Below are 15167 nucleotides of genomic sequence, written 5' to 3' on the forward strand. Positions count from 1 at the left end.
AGCTTCTTCTCTCCCTAAGTGACCTCATCGGGCATGGTGACCAGACTCATGCCTGATACATCACACAAATGCCACAGTAGGCAGACTGGGAAGTTACAACAGAAAAGTACAAAAAAATGTGGTAATGCAGTTAATGGTTTTGAGGAGCTATGAGACATTTCTAAGGGTTGCTGTTTTTTCTTAGTCTGGGCACAGGAAAAAACCGACAGCCAAAGTGCCTCTGCTTCCTGACACTAGCCTCCATTGTTTGAAGCAGTAATTGTGGCCTTCTGCTTCTCTTCCAGGTTCCGATGGAGGAGGCGGTTGCTGGTGATCTCCGCTCCTAGTGATGAAGACTGGGCCTATTCACAGCAGCTCGCTGCCCTCAGTGGTCAGGCATGCAATTTTGGTGAGTGGGAAGCCGAGTCACCACAGCTTTCTCGTACCACCCTCTTCCTGGTCAATTCTAAAATGGAACATAGGAGCTTAGATCATCCAAATATTCCCCAGTCCAGACTGCAGATTCCCAGACAGTTACTCAATTATACTGAGTATAAAGTTGCTTTCAGACTGGAGCCTTAGGCAATTGGGGTCTATCTTTTTTTCTCAATATTCTCCCCTCTCGGGATCTTCATCGGAGTGTTTGAAAATACCTGCTGTTTTACTTTCAATGATCTGTACTATGTGTCTTCTTGTTTGTTTTTTTTTAAACGTCTCTAAGATCATAAAACTCAGGTATCATCATTTCCCTAGGTAATACTTAGGTACCAACACTGGATACTTCTCCATAGACTAAATGTCTTTTGTAAAACAGGAATGGCTTTGGGAATTAATATCTTAATTGAAGCGCACTGTACCATATTGCCATTCCCTTAAAAAGGGTTTGATCTATAACTGGGTGTCAAGAAGACAGCCAGATTTGTTAAACAGCACCTGATTTTTAAGACAAGCAGGTCAAAGAGAAATATAGTTTATAATTTTTTTTTTTTAGTGAATTGCCCAGTGTTTTGAAAACTAACGTATGCTTTCTTTACCAAACATTATTATCCCAGTGGCCTGAAAGAGCTAATATCATTTTGAATGTGGATATACAGAAAGGAAAATGCATAGTACATAGAATGTATTACTAAGTTCAGTGATGAACCAAGGAGATAATGGCAATTTCAAAAATGAAAATCACAACTGAAATTTCATTTAAGATGTGTCTCTGAGGGCCAGCCCTGTGGCCGAGTGGTTAAGTTCCCGCGCTGCTCTTCGACAGCCCAGGGTTTCGTCAGTTCGAATCCTGGGCATGGACATGGCACCGCTCGTCAGGCCACGTTGAGGCGGCATCCCACATGACACAAATAGAAGGACCCACAACTAAAAATTCACAACTGTGTACTGGGGGGCTTTGGGGAGAAAAAGGAAAAATAAAATCTTTAAAAAAAAAAGATTTGTCTCTGAAGAGGAAGAATTTTGAGAGAGTCATTAAAGGAGGGAAAAAATAGTGAAGGGCCACAGATTTAAAAATTCATAATTGGATCATAGATGAATCAGCATTATTTGGATACTTCTATTAGGAAGAAGAATCATTTGTTATAAAATCGTGATTGATTTGTAAAAGGAGGGGGTGGGGGTGTGAGTTTTGTAAAGCATTAACAGAGCTGGGTCGTTGTTACGGTCCAGTACCTGTACATTAAAAATACATTTCAGCTTTATGATGTGAATTAATAACTCAAAAGAAAGCAGAAAACAAGCTCGTAACAGTAAGAACAATTAGAAATTCAGAACTTTTATTTATACTCCTATTATCAAGGTTAATAATTTAAGACTTCGTATCAACATACATAAGATTTGATCGTGCCAGTATTCTTCAGCATATTTTAAATTATTTATAGCCACCAATGGTGCTAGGTAAGACAGAAGTTCTTAGTGCAGTTAATGACCCTTCACAGATAGAATACAAATAAAATCATAGCTTTTTGATTTTCTAAAGTTGTCTTTTCAGCAGCTTTTGGGTGGTGTTTTATTTCTGATCTCTGCACACAGAGCCTAAGTCGCATTAGTGTAAGCAAACCCTTTTGTAATATACAGGAAATGTGAACAAGTCATGTTTTCCAGGAATAATTAAATTCATGATCTTCCCTTTTGAAAACATGACTAACAACACGTAGAACAGAATGCTTCACTTCTCTGGGAGAAGAGTAAAGGCTACAAAAAATTTATTTGGAGTAGCTTTTTGCCTGGATTTAAGCTCCTCCTTTAAAGAGCCCTCCCCGGGCAGCTTTCAATTTTCTCTCCCAGACAATAAACACCATCAATATTCATATTCCAGCCATTACCCAGACCAGGCTGGGATTTTATCTAAAACAGGAAACCTTGATAGGATGAATCGACAGCCCCATGTGCTCCTATGCTCTTTCTTCTGAATCCCTTCATGGGCGCTTCATCTTCAAAAGAATTCCAACAAGCCACCAAGGCATGACCTGCTCTCTTTTCTTGAAACTTTAGCTTTAGGAGGGTGGGAAGCCAGCATCCTGCCTAACTGCTTCTCCTCTGAGTCCTCTAAGTAAGTGATAAGAACGGGCCCTTTAAGCCACAAACTTTTGTGCGAGGAAGCCAGAATTATTTCTTTAACAATCACGATTGGATGGGCTCCGCAGTCTTTTCTCCGAGAGAAAGCCATTTTCCATGTAAGCTGTTTTAGAACTTCAGGCGTGACCTTTTTTCAGAACACTAATCAGCTTAGATCATCTCAGACACTTTAATGTTCCCATGGCATCATTTTTGTTTTGTCATTTAATAGAGTGAGAATCACAGTTTAAGAGCGAATTATTCAATTTCAGCGTACAAACAAAACAAAACGAAACCACCTCTGATCCTGTTAATCCGAAAATCTGCAACTGGTCTTTTTCAACGTTTTAAAAGTATTTAATTACTTTTTTATGGAAAAATTTAAAAATGGATTGCTTTACTTAATCTATATACTTTTTAAGCGTAGAGATTTCTAATTTGTCAGACATCCAGTCTTTGGAAGTAAACGATGACTTACTAACTCTGTGGCTTTCTTTTTTCTCTCAGGTCTGCGCCACATAACCATTCTGAAGCTTTTGGGTGTCGGGGAGGAAGTTGGGGGAGTTTTAGAGCTGTTCCCGATTAATGGTAAAGTGTTGTCGTTTTAAAGCAGTATGAACTACTGTCAAGTTCAGTTAGATTATATTAAGCTGTATGCAAGCAGTGGGAGTACCTCCAAGGTGACCAGAGTTCACTGAATCCTCCCCACCTCGTGGTGTGTGCCCGCACGTGTGTGTGCGTGTGTGTGTGTGTGTGTGTGTGTGCACAGTATGTGTGTAGAGGAAGGGGAAGTGGAGCACAAGCACTAATATTGTTTTTAAAATAAAATCATTCATAAGTGACAGTGAAAATATCCATTTTCTTAATTAAAGGAATGCTTTTTTCTGCAGAGGGCTTTATGGTTTACAGAGCATCTCTATCTATGTGACTCATTTAATTCTCACAACAGTTTTATGAGGCGCATAGGCCGTATCTCATTGATTCCCTTTCAACAGATGAAGACACACACTAAAAAGTTCAGAGATGCTGAAATAAAATGACTAGCGACTAAAGGTTTCAGAACAAACCCAGTCTTTTCTTCCAAGATCAAGCTCTTAATGTGTATCAACTCTCTGGCACAATGCTGGGCAGAGCAGACACCCAGAAAGTGTCAGTGCCCCGTCCCTGCCCCTTTCTTTTGTTCTAATCATAATAAGTTAAATACATTTATCCAGCTCTTCCATAATTAGTTTTTTTCACCTTTGACAATGAAATAAGCTTTTTATTATGAAGACAACAGTATCAAAAGGAAAGCGATAATTGCAAAGAAATAACTAAGCTGAATCAGAAATAAACTTAGAAATAGAAATCTTTGTGACAAATTTTAAAGAAGTTGATCTTGCCAGGATTAAATTAAGGGACTGGTTTTATATTTTGTAACATTCCTATAAAGAGACAGCACGTGCCCCAAAGTTTGACACTAATAATGTTGTAGGCCAGCAGGGACATTTAATTTCCAGTAGGAAAAAACAGCAAACTTCTTTAACTGGACTTTGAGCTAAAGGGAACAGACTTGTGGGTCCTCTCTCTATTCTTACAGTGATTTCTTCTCTCTTTGATGTTTTCCTGAGCACTGACTCTTTAATCCACTAACAACAACTTTTCAAATCCGATTCTAGGGAGCTCTGTTGTGGAGCGAGAAGACATCCCAGCCCATTTGGTGAAAGACATCCGTAACTATTTTCAAGTGAGCCCGGAGTACTTCTCCATGCTTCTAGTTGGAAAAGATGGAAATGTAAAATCCTGGTATCCTTCCCCAATGTGGTCCATGGTGATCGTGTACGATTTAATTGATTCGATGCAACTGCGGAGACAGGAAATGGCCATTCAGCAGTCACTGGGGATGCGCTGCCCGGAAGATGAGTACGCAGGCTACGGCTACCATAGTTACCACCAAGGATACCAGGATGGTTACCAGGATGACTACCGTCATCATGAGAGTTACCACCATGGATACCCTTACTGAACAGAAATATGTAACCTTAGCCCCAGTCAGTTTCCCCTGCAGCTGTTAAAGCCACGTGTGGCCAGCTATGTAAAGGAGTGCTTTCACACTGCCTACATTCCCTGCCTTTTTCTTTCAGTGTTCTTCCAAGATTAAATAAATAGCAAACTTTTGCCTACTCATGAGTTGTTATTGAAGGCTTAAATCATAAAGACGTTTAAAAGAACTGTTTGTTTTTCTAACTGGAGGGGATCTGGTGCTGAATAATGGTAATGAAAATGGATATTTTCCTTCTGTTACATGATGGACGTGATCTGGAATACAAAGTTCTATAGAATGTGTATTTATACCTCTTTTTGACTTTTTTTTTAGTATTAATTTGTAAGTAAAAACTACGATTGTTAAAGAAAATTAAAGATCACACCACATGCTTTCAAGAAACATCTGAACAGATGGAATAGCTTCTTAACACTTTTCAAAATGTCAGTCTAAAAATGATTAAGATGGCCCTGCTTTATGTTGTGAGCTTCCTTCATGAAGCTTGATCCCACAGGAGTACAGTGATAATGGCTACCAAAACCAGGGAAACACCAAACCTGGCTTTGCCATCGTAGCCGCTCCCTGCCCTGTTTCTGTTATCTTTAGTGTCATTTCAGACACAGATCAGGGAAAAGGAATCCCTAAATCATCACCAGAATCTGGCACTGCGGCCAGGGGTGATACTTTCAGAGTTGTAGCAGGTGCCATGGATTTCCTGGCATGGAAAACTTGGACCCTCACACTTGACCTCCTGTATTAACTTGCTAATGGACCCATTACCATCCTGGCATCTTTTAAAAGAAAATTCCCAAGAATGAGATTATATCCAAGGGTTCTTTTTGTTTTAAAGACAAATGTTAATAAGTTACAGTGGATAAATTTGTAGCCAGAGTGCAAAATAAAATCCTTATCTTTGAAAAAGAGCATTTATTTTTTACATTTGGCATGTCAAACTAAATATCTTCCCTTCCTCCCTCCCTCTTTCCTTTCTTTCATTGTTTCCTACTTTTCAACAAACAATATCAAGTAATATTACCAACTAATACCCGTGAATTTGCCCTTAGGTAGGCAGTCAGATCCCCAGGCATTTGGCGTCCTGACAGTGCCAGCCTCCCTCAATAATGGGGAGGTTTATTTTTTGCCACGGTTATTAATAACTAATTCTCCAAATCATCTTGGTATTGATTATTAACTCTAATGAGCACAGATACTAATAACTGCATTCAAGCCACATGTGAATATTATCTATTATCTGTGCCTATTGGCACAAATTTGTTTTACATCATCTGAACTTTCTTATAATTATAGTGAAAGTGGAATTTGTAGCTCAAGGAACTTGAGAAATTGCTCGTTTTGTCCTTCATTCTCCACGAAGACCATTCATTCTTACCTGTGTAACAGGCAACTGAGGTCCAGAAAGTTCAAGTGACTTGAGAACACAGTTCTCTTATGTAAATTATGCTCCCATCCCACCCCTCTCCTTCTCTCCTTCTCCCTCCTTCTAGAACAGTCTGTACCAGCTGCTTGAGGTGTGCAGGTGGGAGACAGATTGATGCGTATTGCTCATAAACTTTTGCCAACGTAAAGAACAGCTTAAAATTGCCAGTAAAAATGGTTTTCTTTACCATCGCTTCTGAAATTACGTAGGGACAATTTCTAAGTAAGGGGCCCAAAAAGTCTCAATTTCAGGAAATATAACAATGAGGGAGTCTCATCTCCCAAGGAAACTAATTAGACAGGAATAATAGGAAATTTACTTATAGAATAATATTAATAAGGTCCTCCAACCAAAGACAGACAACACTTTTTCATAACCTGACTGAGATTACTTCTTCAAGCATACTTCTGGTTTCACTGGCACTGAGGCAATAATTATCAAAGCATCTGAACTGTCCCTTCTCTAGTGAGTGGGCCGAGAAGTCACGGGTCATCATTTGGAGCGCTACAGAATAAGCCATAGCTCGACAACAGACCGAAACAATCCGAGCAAGATGCTATTAGTAAGTGTCCTCGAATCCTAGGATCTGGAAAAATACAAAGTATATCTCCGTAAATGGGAGGCTTGGAGACAGGTAACCTGTATCTCTGTCTTCTAAGGGGTATAATCAGGTGGTTTGAAACCTAGGTATCATTTTTACATAAAAGCACTTCCTTCCAAACAGCAACAAAAAAGGTAAGAAACAAAGAAAATAGTCTTTGAGAAAGATTATGGAATTATGGTATTTAGAAGAAAAAGCCCTCAGTTGAGTTAGGGAAATCTGGCAGACTCTGAGGACACAGCATTGCCAAAGTTGCTGGTTGTCACAATTCCCTTCCATGAATTTCCGAGAATTGCTTTTTCCAAGAGAAATCTTGGGGCTCTGAGGTGAATATTAATTCAGCAGAGACCCTTCCTCTGCTTCAGAGGCAGGCAGTCCAGACGCGGTGGGGGTGGTAGAGCCCAGCTGGTCTCATTGTCTGGGTTAGTTAATAATGAAGCTCATACCTTCTCAACTTCTAGAGCCTTGAGGATGAAAACAGCTCAAGACTATGGTGAATGATGGCCTCATTGGGCCCTGATTGATGATCTCAGGACTCAGTAATGTATGGAGTCTAGAAAAAGAAGCCTCTTAAAAAGTACCTTTGTGCATTTCTCTGCCTCCACCAACTCCCCTTTGCCTGCAGAATGTTTTCCTTTCCTCTTTTCTCCCCCTTGGCTGCTCTTACTTAATGGTTTGGAGTGTGCAGATAGTGGCGTATGGCTGGTGAGCACTCTTGACTTCATGACAAGGTGAAGCACAATTAAAACACCAACTATTTCTCTTCCATTCTCTCAGAGTTGGCGCAGAGCATCCAATGCCAGACTTTCTTTTAGTTTTGTAAAAGGGCCACTGGGCTTGGGAAAACGGCTGGTTCTTGCCCTGCCATGTACTTACCTGTGTGACCCAAGGTGAGTCACTTTCCCTTTGGGACTCAGTTTCTCAAGTACAAAATGAGAGAGCAGGAGTAGACATCTAAGTTCCTGTCTAACTCCATGACACTTAGGAATCTTGCTTGGAATTCATATTCCTTTAGGGAACAGAATGCTAAGCTCAGAGGTTTCCTACAAAACAATTGATGTTAAATTTTCGGAGAACCTAGACTTCATAGTTCAGAATCCAGCTGCAAGTTTTTACGGGAGTGGGGAAAGGTATTAAATAACTTCACTGAACTCTTCCCAGCATATTGCAATGCTGTGGCTGAGACCCAGTGAGGTCCTGGCCGCTAACACACAGAAACCCTCATCATCTCCTTACAGGCAGACTGCGGCTTCCAAAAACGTTCAGGTTGGCAAGGACTGTTTACATCCTGAACATTTCAGTCCCTCCAACAAGGCATATGCTTGTTCTTCAATACAATTTCCTGATTTGGTGACCACATGTATCACCTCTCTGATATCCTGAAGCTTGGACAAACTGGGCAGTCCCTTGGCAGATTGCAGAGACCTTAAATATTCGTACTGTCCTTCTAGAAAGCAAAAGAATTGTCCTCCATTCTCCAATCCATGTGATGATCTATGTGCCAAGGGGGTTGGGTGAAGGGCTGGGGTGATTTCAAATAGCTAAAACTGACCCTGGGCAAAGTTTTCTTTGGTTTTCCTCCTCCATAAGCATCCTTTTCCTCTCTCTTAGACATTTCCTCTTTCCCAGCCCCTCTCCCATGATCCATTCTGGCTCAGAGATGGTTACAAGTGATTAGGTATAATCGATAGGCTGAAAGTGCCACCCTTTCCAAGGATATCTACGATGCAAAAGGAGCTCCTCGAAGGAGGGCAGTAGGGAACAGCTTGGCAAACTGTCTGGAAGATTGCCAATCCCTGCAATCAAGCCTTACTTTCCTTCCCAAAAACATCAGAGAAAGAGTAGATTCCTCCTGCAGACTTCACCATCATTCCATTTGGCTTCTTTAGTCCTCTTTTCTATCTTTCACTTGCTTCTTGTCATGAGTACTCTTCAGGGAGCCAAATTAGAACAGGGTATGCAAAGGCAGGAATATGCCCCAATTTGGCAAGACCTGATCAGGAATACCTGAAACCCTTGATGTGTGCAAAGAACCACCTTGTCATTCCAGTTTTTAATCCAAGATACTAACTTGCAGGTTAGAGTCAAGTTACATTCAAACATTTATTGTATTTATACTATCTTTTCTGTAGTCTGCTAGAAACCAAGAATACAAAACTCAAAAAGACACTCCTTGTACAGAAGCTCACAGATTAGTGGAGATGAGTCATGTACACAGTCACTTATAAGACAGTATGCATAATCAATGATGGGTCCTTTCGGGGGTGGGGGTGAGTCAGGAGGAAGGGACCAGGGAGAGATAAGTGATGACAGTTCTTCAGTCTTCGGAGGTAAGAATTATTATATTGCACTTCCTGTCAGTCTCCATATGATTTGAGCAAGTACCTCATACTGACTCCATCGTCACCATGGTCAATGGGTTTTGGATGCTCACAGGGCAGGTGCTACTTCTCCAGGGAACTTCTTACGTACCCTAGATTGAAGAAGTTGTCTGGATGTCCATGAAAGATGGTGGCACTAGTATTAATTCATTCATAAACACCACCCCCTCCCTGAAATAAACGAAAATGAACAAAAAGTAGTAAATTTGTAGAAGAAAACTTCATCAAGATTGAAACTATGGAATAGCCTTATTCTTATAGCATAAACTTTGAGACGTGCCTATCCCCAACTTGGGTAAACTGGGCACTAGAAAAGATAGGTAATACACCTTAGTCTATTGCCTGTGCAAGGATCAGATGTGGCTGAGAGGCCAAAGACAGGTGAAATGGCTATGCCCTTTTTCCCCCACTGCTGACCCACCCTGCTTCCTAAGTGGAGACAGGTTTGGAGGTGAGGGTATACAGAGGACAGAGCTGTTTACAGCTAGACTGGAAAAGCTCTAGCTTTATCCCTGGGGACATGAGGATGTCTGGTGTTTGACTCTTAGCCAAGACAAGGGCAGTAGGATTTATGATGTGCTATTTAAAGTCTGAAATTACCCTGGGCATCCCCAGGGTCAGTTTCTTTAATGATGGTTTCCAACTGGCCTAATAAGATTAAGTAAACCTGGTTGGTTACATGGCCAGATATGCATAAATATCCCGGGAAATTCTATGAGCTTTCTCAAAGTCAAGATTCCTCACACAGATCTTTGTGTTTTAAGCTGGAGACAGTGGTTTGTGTGTACAAATAAGGACCCTCGGAGCTTAGGCGTGGGATCTCTCTTGGCCCGCCAGTGTCTGCACTCTCCTTCCCTTGCTGCACTGTGTCCCTTCACCTTTAAATAAGTCTTACGTGAGTGTGTCCTGTGGTGTCTGGTGAGTTCATTCAAATACATGAACTTGAAATCTTTGCAGGGTGGTATGTGTGTACATACATATATGTTATTTTACATATAAAAGTTTACAAATGTGAAATATTAAAGTATTCTATATAGCATATTAAGTGTATAGAACATATTGAATACATAAAACATTATCTGAGTTTATCTAAGTATACAATATGAAAATCCTAGTAGCAAATTTCACAACTCCAGATAAAGCTTGTGGGCTGCTTTCGTGGCGCTGCACTGAATCTGACTTCTTAGCAGAGCAAGGGCTCACTCTAAGACAGAGGAAGACACCCCCTCCTCACAGAGACAGCATTACCCCAATTTTATGGAGCTGGCCCTCAAAGCAGGAGTTTCCACCGATAGAGAGGAAAAGGACACCCCCTAAAACTTCCCTCATCGCAATTTTCTATGGTCCCTGCTTCCCTTCCACCTCCTTGAGGCAGCTGCCAGCCCTTTAGCAGAGCTTTAAAGATGGCATTCAGTGTCCAGGAAAAGAGTGATTAGGTAATGGGGAGCCTACCTACACCATTTTGTGGCAAACATTGGGCTCAATTAAAATGTTAAACTTTGTTTACAGATGAGTACAGAGAAAGGACCTAAACAAAAGGCACCTAGGCTTCAAACACAGCTCAACTACAAAGGGGGAAAAATGTGTGTATGTATATATATATATAGACACACATACATACACACACACATGCATACATACACACATATATATGTAATGTAGCAAGAAACATTTAACTTCTTGGCAACACTAAACGATAAAGAAGAGATTTCTGACGGGAAAAAAAGGGTGACTTGAGAATTATTTCCCATACAAGCTGTCATTTATATTACCTAGCTATAGAAAGCAATCAAAAATGCAAAACCTCTTTGAGCAATAATGACTAGAAAAAAACTTGCAGTTAGTAGTTAGTAGATGCTAAAAAAATATACAAAACCTCAGGAAGTGTATCAGCCAAAAACCCTTTCAGAAGAGAAAAATCTATTTTAATAAAGACAGCTCCCAGCAGAGAGATGAATTAGCATTAAAAAGTTATGAATGAGGAATTTATGTCATGAACAAATTAAGTTTAATTAGCTGTGATAATTGGGATTACAAACTAAAAGGCAAACTATTAATTCTTGAAAGAAATGCATATAAAATTTTTTTTTTAAAAACTTCCAAATTTCATATTTATGACAGCATCAGTTCTAAGAGGCACCACCATTTTAGATCTAAGAAAGCACACAGTCAATTAAACATATTACTTTTTATCACAGGATTTTTATTTTATATTTGTTTAAAGAGCTTTTAAAGACTTTATCACGTAGCATTCTCTGATTACACAAAAAGGGAAACTGTAAGTTAAATAAGTTAAGCAGTTTGTAAAACATCTCCCCATTTCAAGCCAGAATCTTCTGAATCACTCTCTGAGGCAGAGCTGTAGGTGTCTCCCACACACAATGTTCTCTGCGCCACTGAGAGAACTGACACTGCTGCCGCTCTTGTGAAGAGAGTTTCCCTGCTGTCTCCAGGGTTTCCTTCCAAGCTGCTGACACTCATTCTGTAAAAGTGACGTAGCATGTTCTTATCTTCCCAGGAGGTATCAACGAAAGGTTTTCAGACAACAACCAGGACTCTCATCTTCTCCTCAAATGGTCCGTAAGTGGTTTGCTGACTGAAATGTCAAGAAGTTGTAACTGCAGTTATCCAGTCATGCCAAACGCCTGCTTGTGTAAGCAAAGACAGCTCATCATCACTGCCACGGGGCAGCAGCCCTCTCAACATGTCACTGCTTAAAAGATCCCAATTTCAGAGATGCTAATGTGAAAACATGAGTCTTAGAAGAGATGAAATACAACATAGCAGACCTGAATAAAACTCTCAGAGCTTATTAAGAAAAACTGGGAGTTGGGAGGAAACATAATACCCTAAGTTCCTCATCTTTCAGTGAAAGGAGTCAATGACTACATTTTAATTTTTGAGGTTGATACATTTATAAAGTTCTAAATTTGCTTTTAAAAATGTGAAAGTAACTATTAGTGATGAAACAGACTAGAAACATAAGTGGAATAAATCTGAAATACTACAAGAAACTTTTAGACTGGTTCAAAACATCAAACCAATACCAACTTTCTCAAAAAAAGTTATTGCGTACCAAAGGACGTGCAAAAATACACCTAATAAGTGAATAAAAATAAGAAAATAACAATCGAGAGAGCACAGGTCTCATTTTCTAAGTGTATGAAAACTGGAAAATACCAAAAGTATGAATAAAAACCTCAGTCACACTACCCTTGACTCAAAACAGCATAATTAGAAAATAATGATGTGATAATGCTATTATTTTAGTCTTCGGGGATTGGCCTAAGGTGTACTTATTCCAAGAAATTTCTTTACTAGTTATAAACATGTTCATTAACAAACAAGAAAGAAAATAAATGCATTTGAAGTAGATAAGATGGAAAAAGAACAAACTTTAGAAAAACATAAACTTCAATGAAGTAAAAATTAACTAGAAACTGCTCATTAACCTATTTAAAAAAAAAAAACCAATACAGAAACCACTCATACACACAATTAAAAATGAGAAAGAAAATAGAACTATAAGAGGAAATCAAAAGAATTATGAGAATGATTCATAAATTCCTATGCAAATAAATTTGAAAATCTGGATGGTTAAATTTTTCAGCAAAATATAAATGATCAAGAGTGAGCCAAGAAGAGTATGAGGAAGAAAGAGAATGTTGTGGGGGAAAAAAGTACTCTTCAAAAATGTGTCAAGCCTAGGCAATTCTATTGGTGAGTTCTTTCAAAACTGCAGAGAACGCATAAAGCTGACATTTTAAAAATCTTTCCAGGGCACCGAGGCCAATGGGAGTTGGCAGCTTGACCCACGCCACATCCGTATCGGATTGTTAGGGACATGAGTTGGTAAATCCCGGCAGGATTAAATGCATTACTGGCAATGTCAGCAGGTTTCAGTTATCTTGGCAGACAGAGGACGGTGCTTGGAGCAAGTAAAATAGGAAGTGAGGACAGAAGTTCTGCAGGTCTCTCAGGGGATTTATTGTGACTCTATTTAAGCAAAATACCACCTTCTCACTAAATTCATATTTGAATTGAAAATTTCTTGGTTTTATAGCTTTGTTTGTATTTTATTTGTAAATCTGTTTTGGTTTTCAAAAACTATGAGCAAAAAGTTTACACTTCATATTACGTTTGTGCGTATTTACATAAAAGTAGAAAAAAGGTCCATACTGAGATCTGTGAGAATTCTTTCTCCTTTAAAGGAGGGATACACATTAGTCAAGTTCAGAAAGTCTGCTCTAGGCTTTAGAGAAGGAGAACAACTCTCTTTCCTCTGAGTTTGACTTTCTCTGCCTCTTCTCCACACTAGGACAGTAAGAGTCCACAGGAAAAATCAGGACGTAAGTCAAAGGGAAAGTTCCCAAGGACGACTTGGGCTGTGTTTGGTCCAGCCTGTTGGGCCTGTACAAGAGCAAAAGGATTCCCTGCAGCTCTACAGAGTCCAGTCCAGCTCCCAAGCTTCCTCATGAGGATTCAGAGGCAAAACGCCTTAGAGTTACAAAATAATTCTGAGCATCTCCTCTGCACACAGACCTTGAAAATCTATGGCAGCAGGATGTAGCTGGCCAAGGATTAGGATGCTGGGTGTAAGCCATCTTTCCCTCTATAACCAACAGCCACGTCCTGCTTCCCCTCAGGATTAGGCAGACTGCTGGACAGAAGTTTGGTCCTAGGACCAATGACAGAGCTGGAACCAGATCACTGTATGCCACATTTGTGGTCCGACTAAAGGCTATTCAGAAACTATGAAGGGAGTAGACTGAGTGCACTAGTTGTAGGTCATAACTACTTAGAAGAGAATCTAAAAGTAGGATGGACCTTTATGAGTCACTTAGTTCAAGTTCTGTACCAAAGAAGGAATCTCTTTTAAAACATCCTGATGATACAATCTCTCTCTGAAAACTTCAGTGATAGAGAATTACCACTACTCTCTACTACTCTTCAGGAAGGCCTTTTCTACTGTCGAAAAGTATCACGTGGGGCCAGCCCCATGGCCTAGTGGTTAAGTACGCGTGCTCCTGCTTCAGTAGCCCTGGTTTGGTTCCCAGGTGCAGACCTATACTACTCGTTGGCAGCCATGCTGTGGTGGCGACTCACTACAAAATAGAGGAAGACTGGCACAGTTGTTAGCTCAGGGAGAATCTTCCTCAAGCAAAAAGAGGAAGATTGGCAACAGATGTTAGCTCAGGGTGAAATCTCCTTCAGCAAAATAAATAAAGCAAAACAAAAACAAAAACAAAAGTATCACGTTAGGAGAGTCTTCCTTATAAAGAAAGAATAGCCATCACCCCACAACTTTCACTGTAGTTTGCTTTTTTATTTATTTATTTATTTTGGAAGATTAGCCCTGAGCTAACTACTGCCAATCCTCTTTTTGCTGAGGAAGCATGGCCCTGAGCTGACAACCGTGCCCATCTTCCTCTACTTTATATGTGGGACGCCTAACACAGCACGGGTTGCCAAGTGGTGCTATGTCTGCACCCAGGATCTGAACAGGTGAACCCCGGGCCACTGAGAAGCAGAATGTGCGAACTTAACTGCTGAGCCACCAGGCCGGCCCCTGTTTTTTTAGAAAAGGAAAGAAGTCTACCTTTTCTATATGACAATTGTTCTTCTCCCCTGGTTATATAATTGATTCCAAGCGCACCCAAGGTGATAAGATATGGTTTCTAGACCTCTCATGTTCCCAGTACTCTCCTTTCAAAACAGAAGTGCCCACAAAGTACTCCAGTGTATCCACATCAGAACTTTACATTTCAGTTCCAGCTCTTTCTCTCTCTCACTAACCGGTGAGTTAACAAAAGTAACAAATGCTTTCCAAAAAGGAGGATGAAAAAAAGTAATTGTAAATAAGAAAATCAATTTTCATGAACTAGTAGAATCTACTGTTTCATCTGTTCTGTAAGACAAAGGTTTCGTATGCTATATTTTCTAAAAGTGAGATCCTCCCATACCTGATTTTCCTTACCTTTAAAATAAATTGCCCTAATAATGTAATCTTCGTGTTTCACGTAACTGATGGAAATGCCTATAAAGTGAACAGTTTTGGCTATCCTCAGAAGTCAAGATCTATTGAAAGAGGAAGTTTTAAATGTTGTTTTGGTTTTTGCTGCACTCCATTTTTTGAAATTAAAAGCACTCTGTATTCCACCTTACATGATAGAGTGGTAACATAAGATA

The 15167-nt window shown here is 39.9% G+C and overlaps 1 protein-coding gene across 4 annotated transcripts in view; it reads left to right on the forward strand.

Moving 5' to 3' along the window:
- Window positions 1–4697, forward strand: part of CCDC80 (coiled-coil domain containing 80) — a 35293-nt gene extending 30596 nt beyond the window's left edge. For all 4 annotated transcript variants that reach the window (XM_005601991.4, XM_005601988.4, XM_005601989.4 and 1 more), the window contains exons 6-8: window positions 285–388; window positions 3043–3123; window positions 4194–4697. In XM_005601991.4, coding sequence (XP_005602048.1) covers window positions 285–388; window positions 3043–3123; window positions 4194–4540 — 532 coding nt within the window. In that variant the 3' untranslated portion in view covers window positions 4541–4697. The remainder of the gene's footprint in view (window positions 1–284; window positions 389–3042; window positions 3124–4193) is intronic.
- Window positions 4698–15167: the final 10470 nt, after the last annotated feature.

This window comes from Equus caballus, chromosome 19 (genome assembly GCF_041296265.1).
Source record: "Equus caballus isolate H_3958 breed thoroughbred chromosome 19, TB-T2T, whole genome shotgun sequence".
Classification (NCBI taxonomy): domain Eukaryota; kingdom Metazoa; phylum Chordata; class Mammalia; order Perissodactyla; family Equidae; genus Equus; species Equus caballus.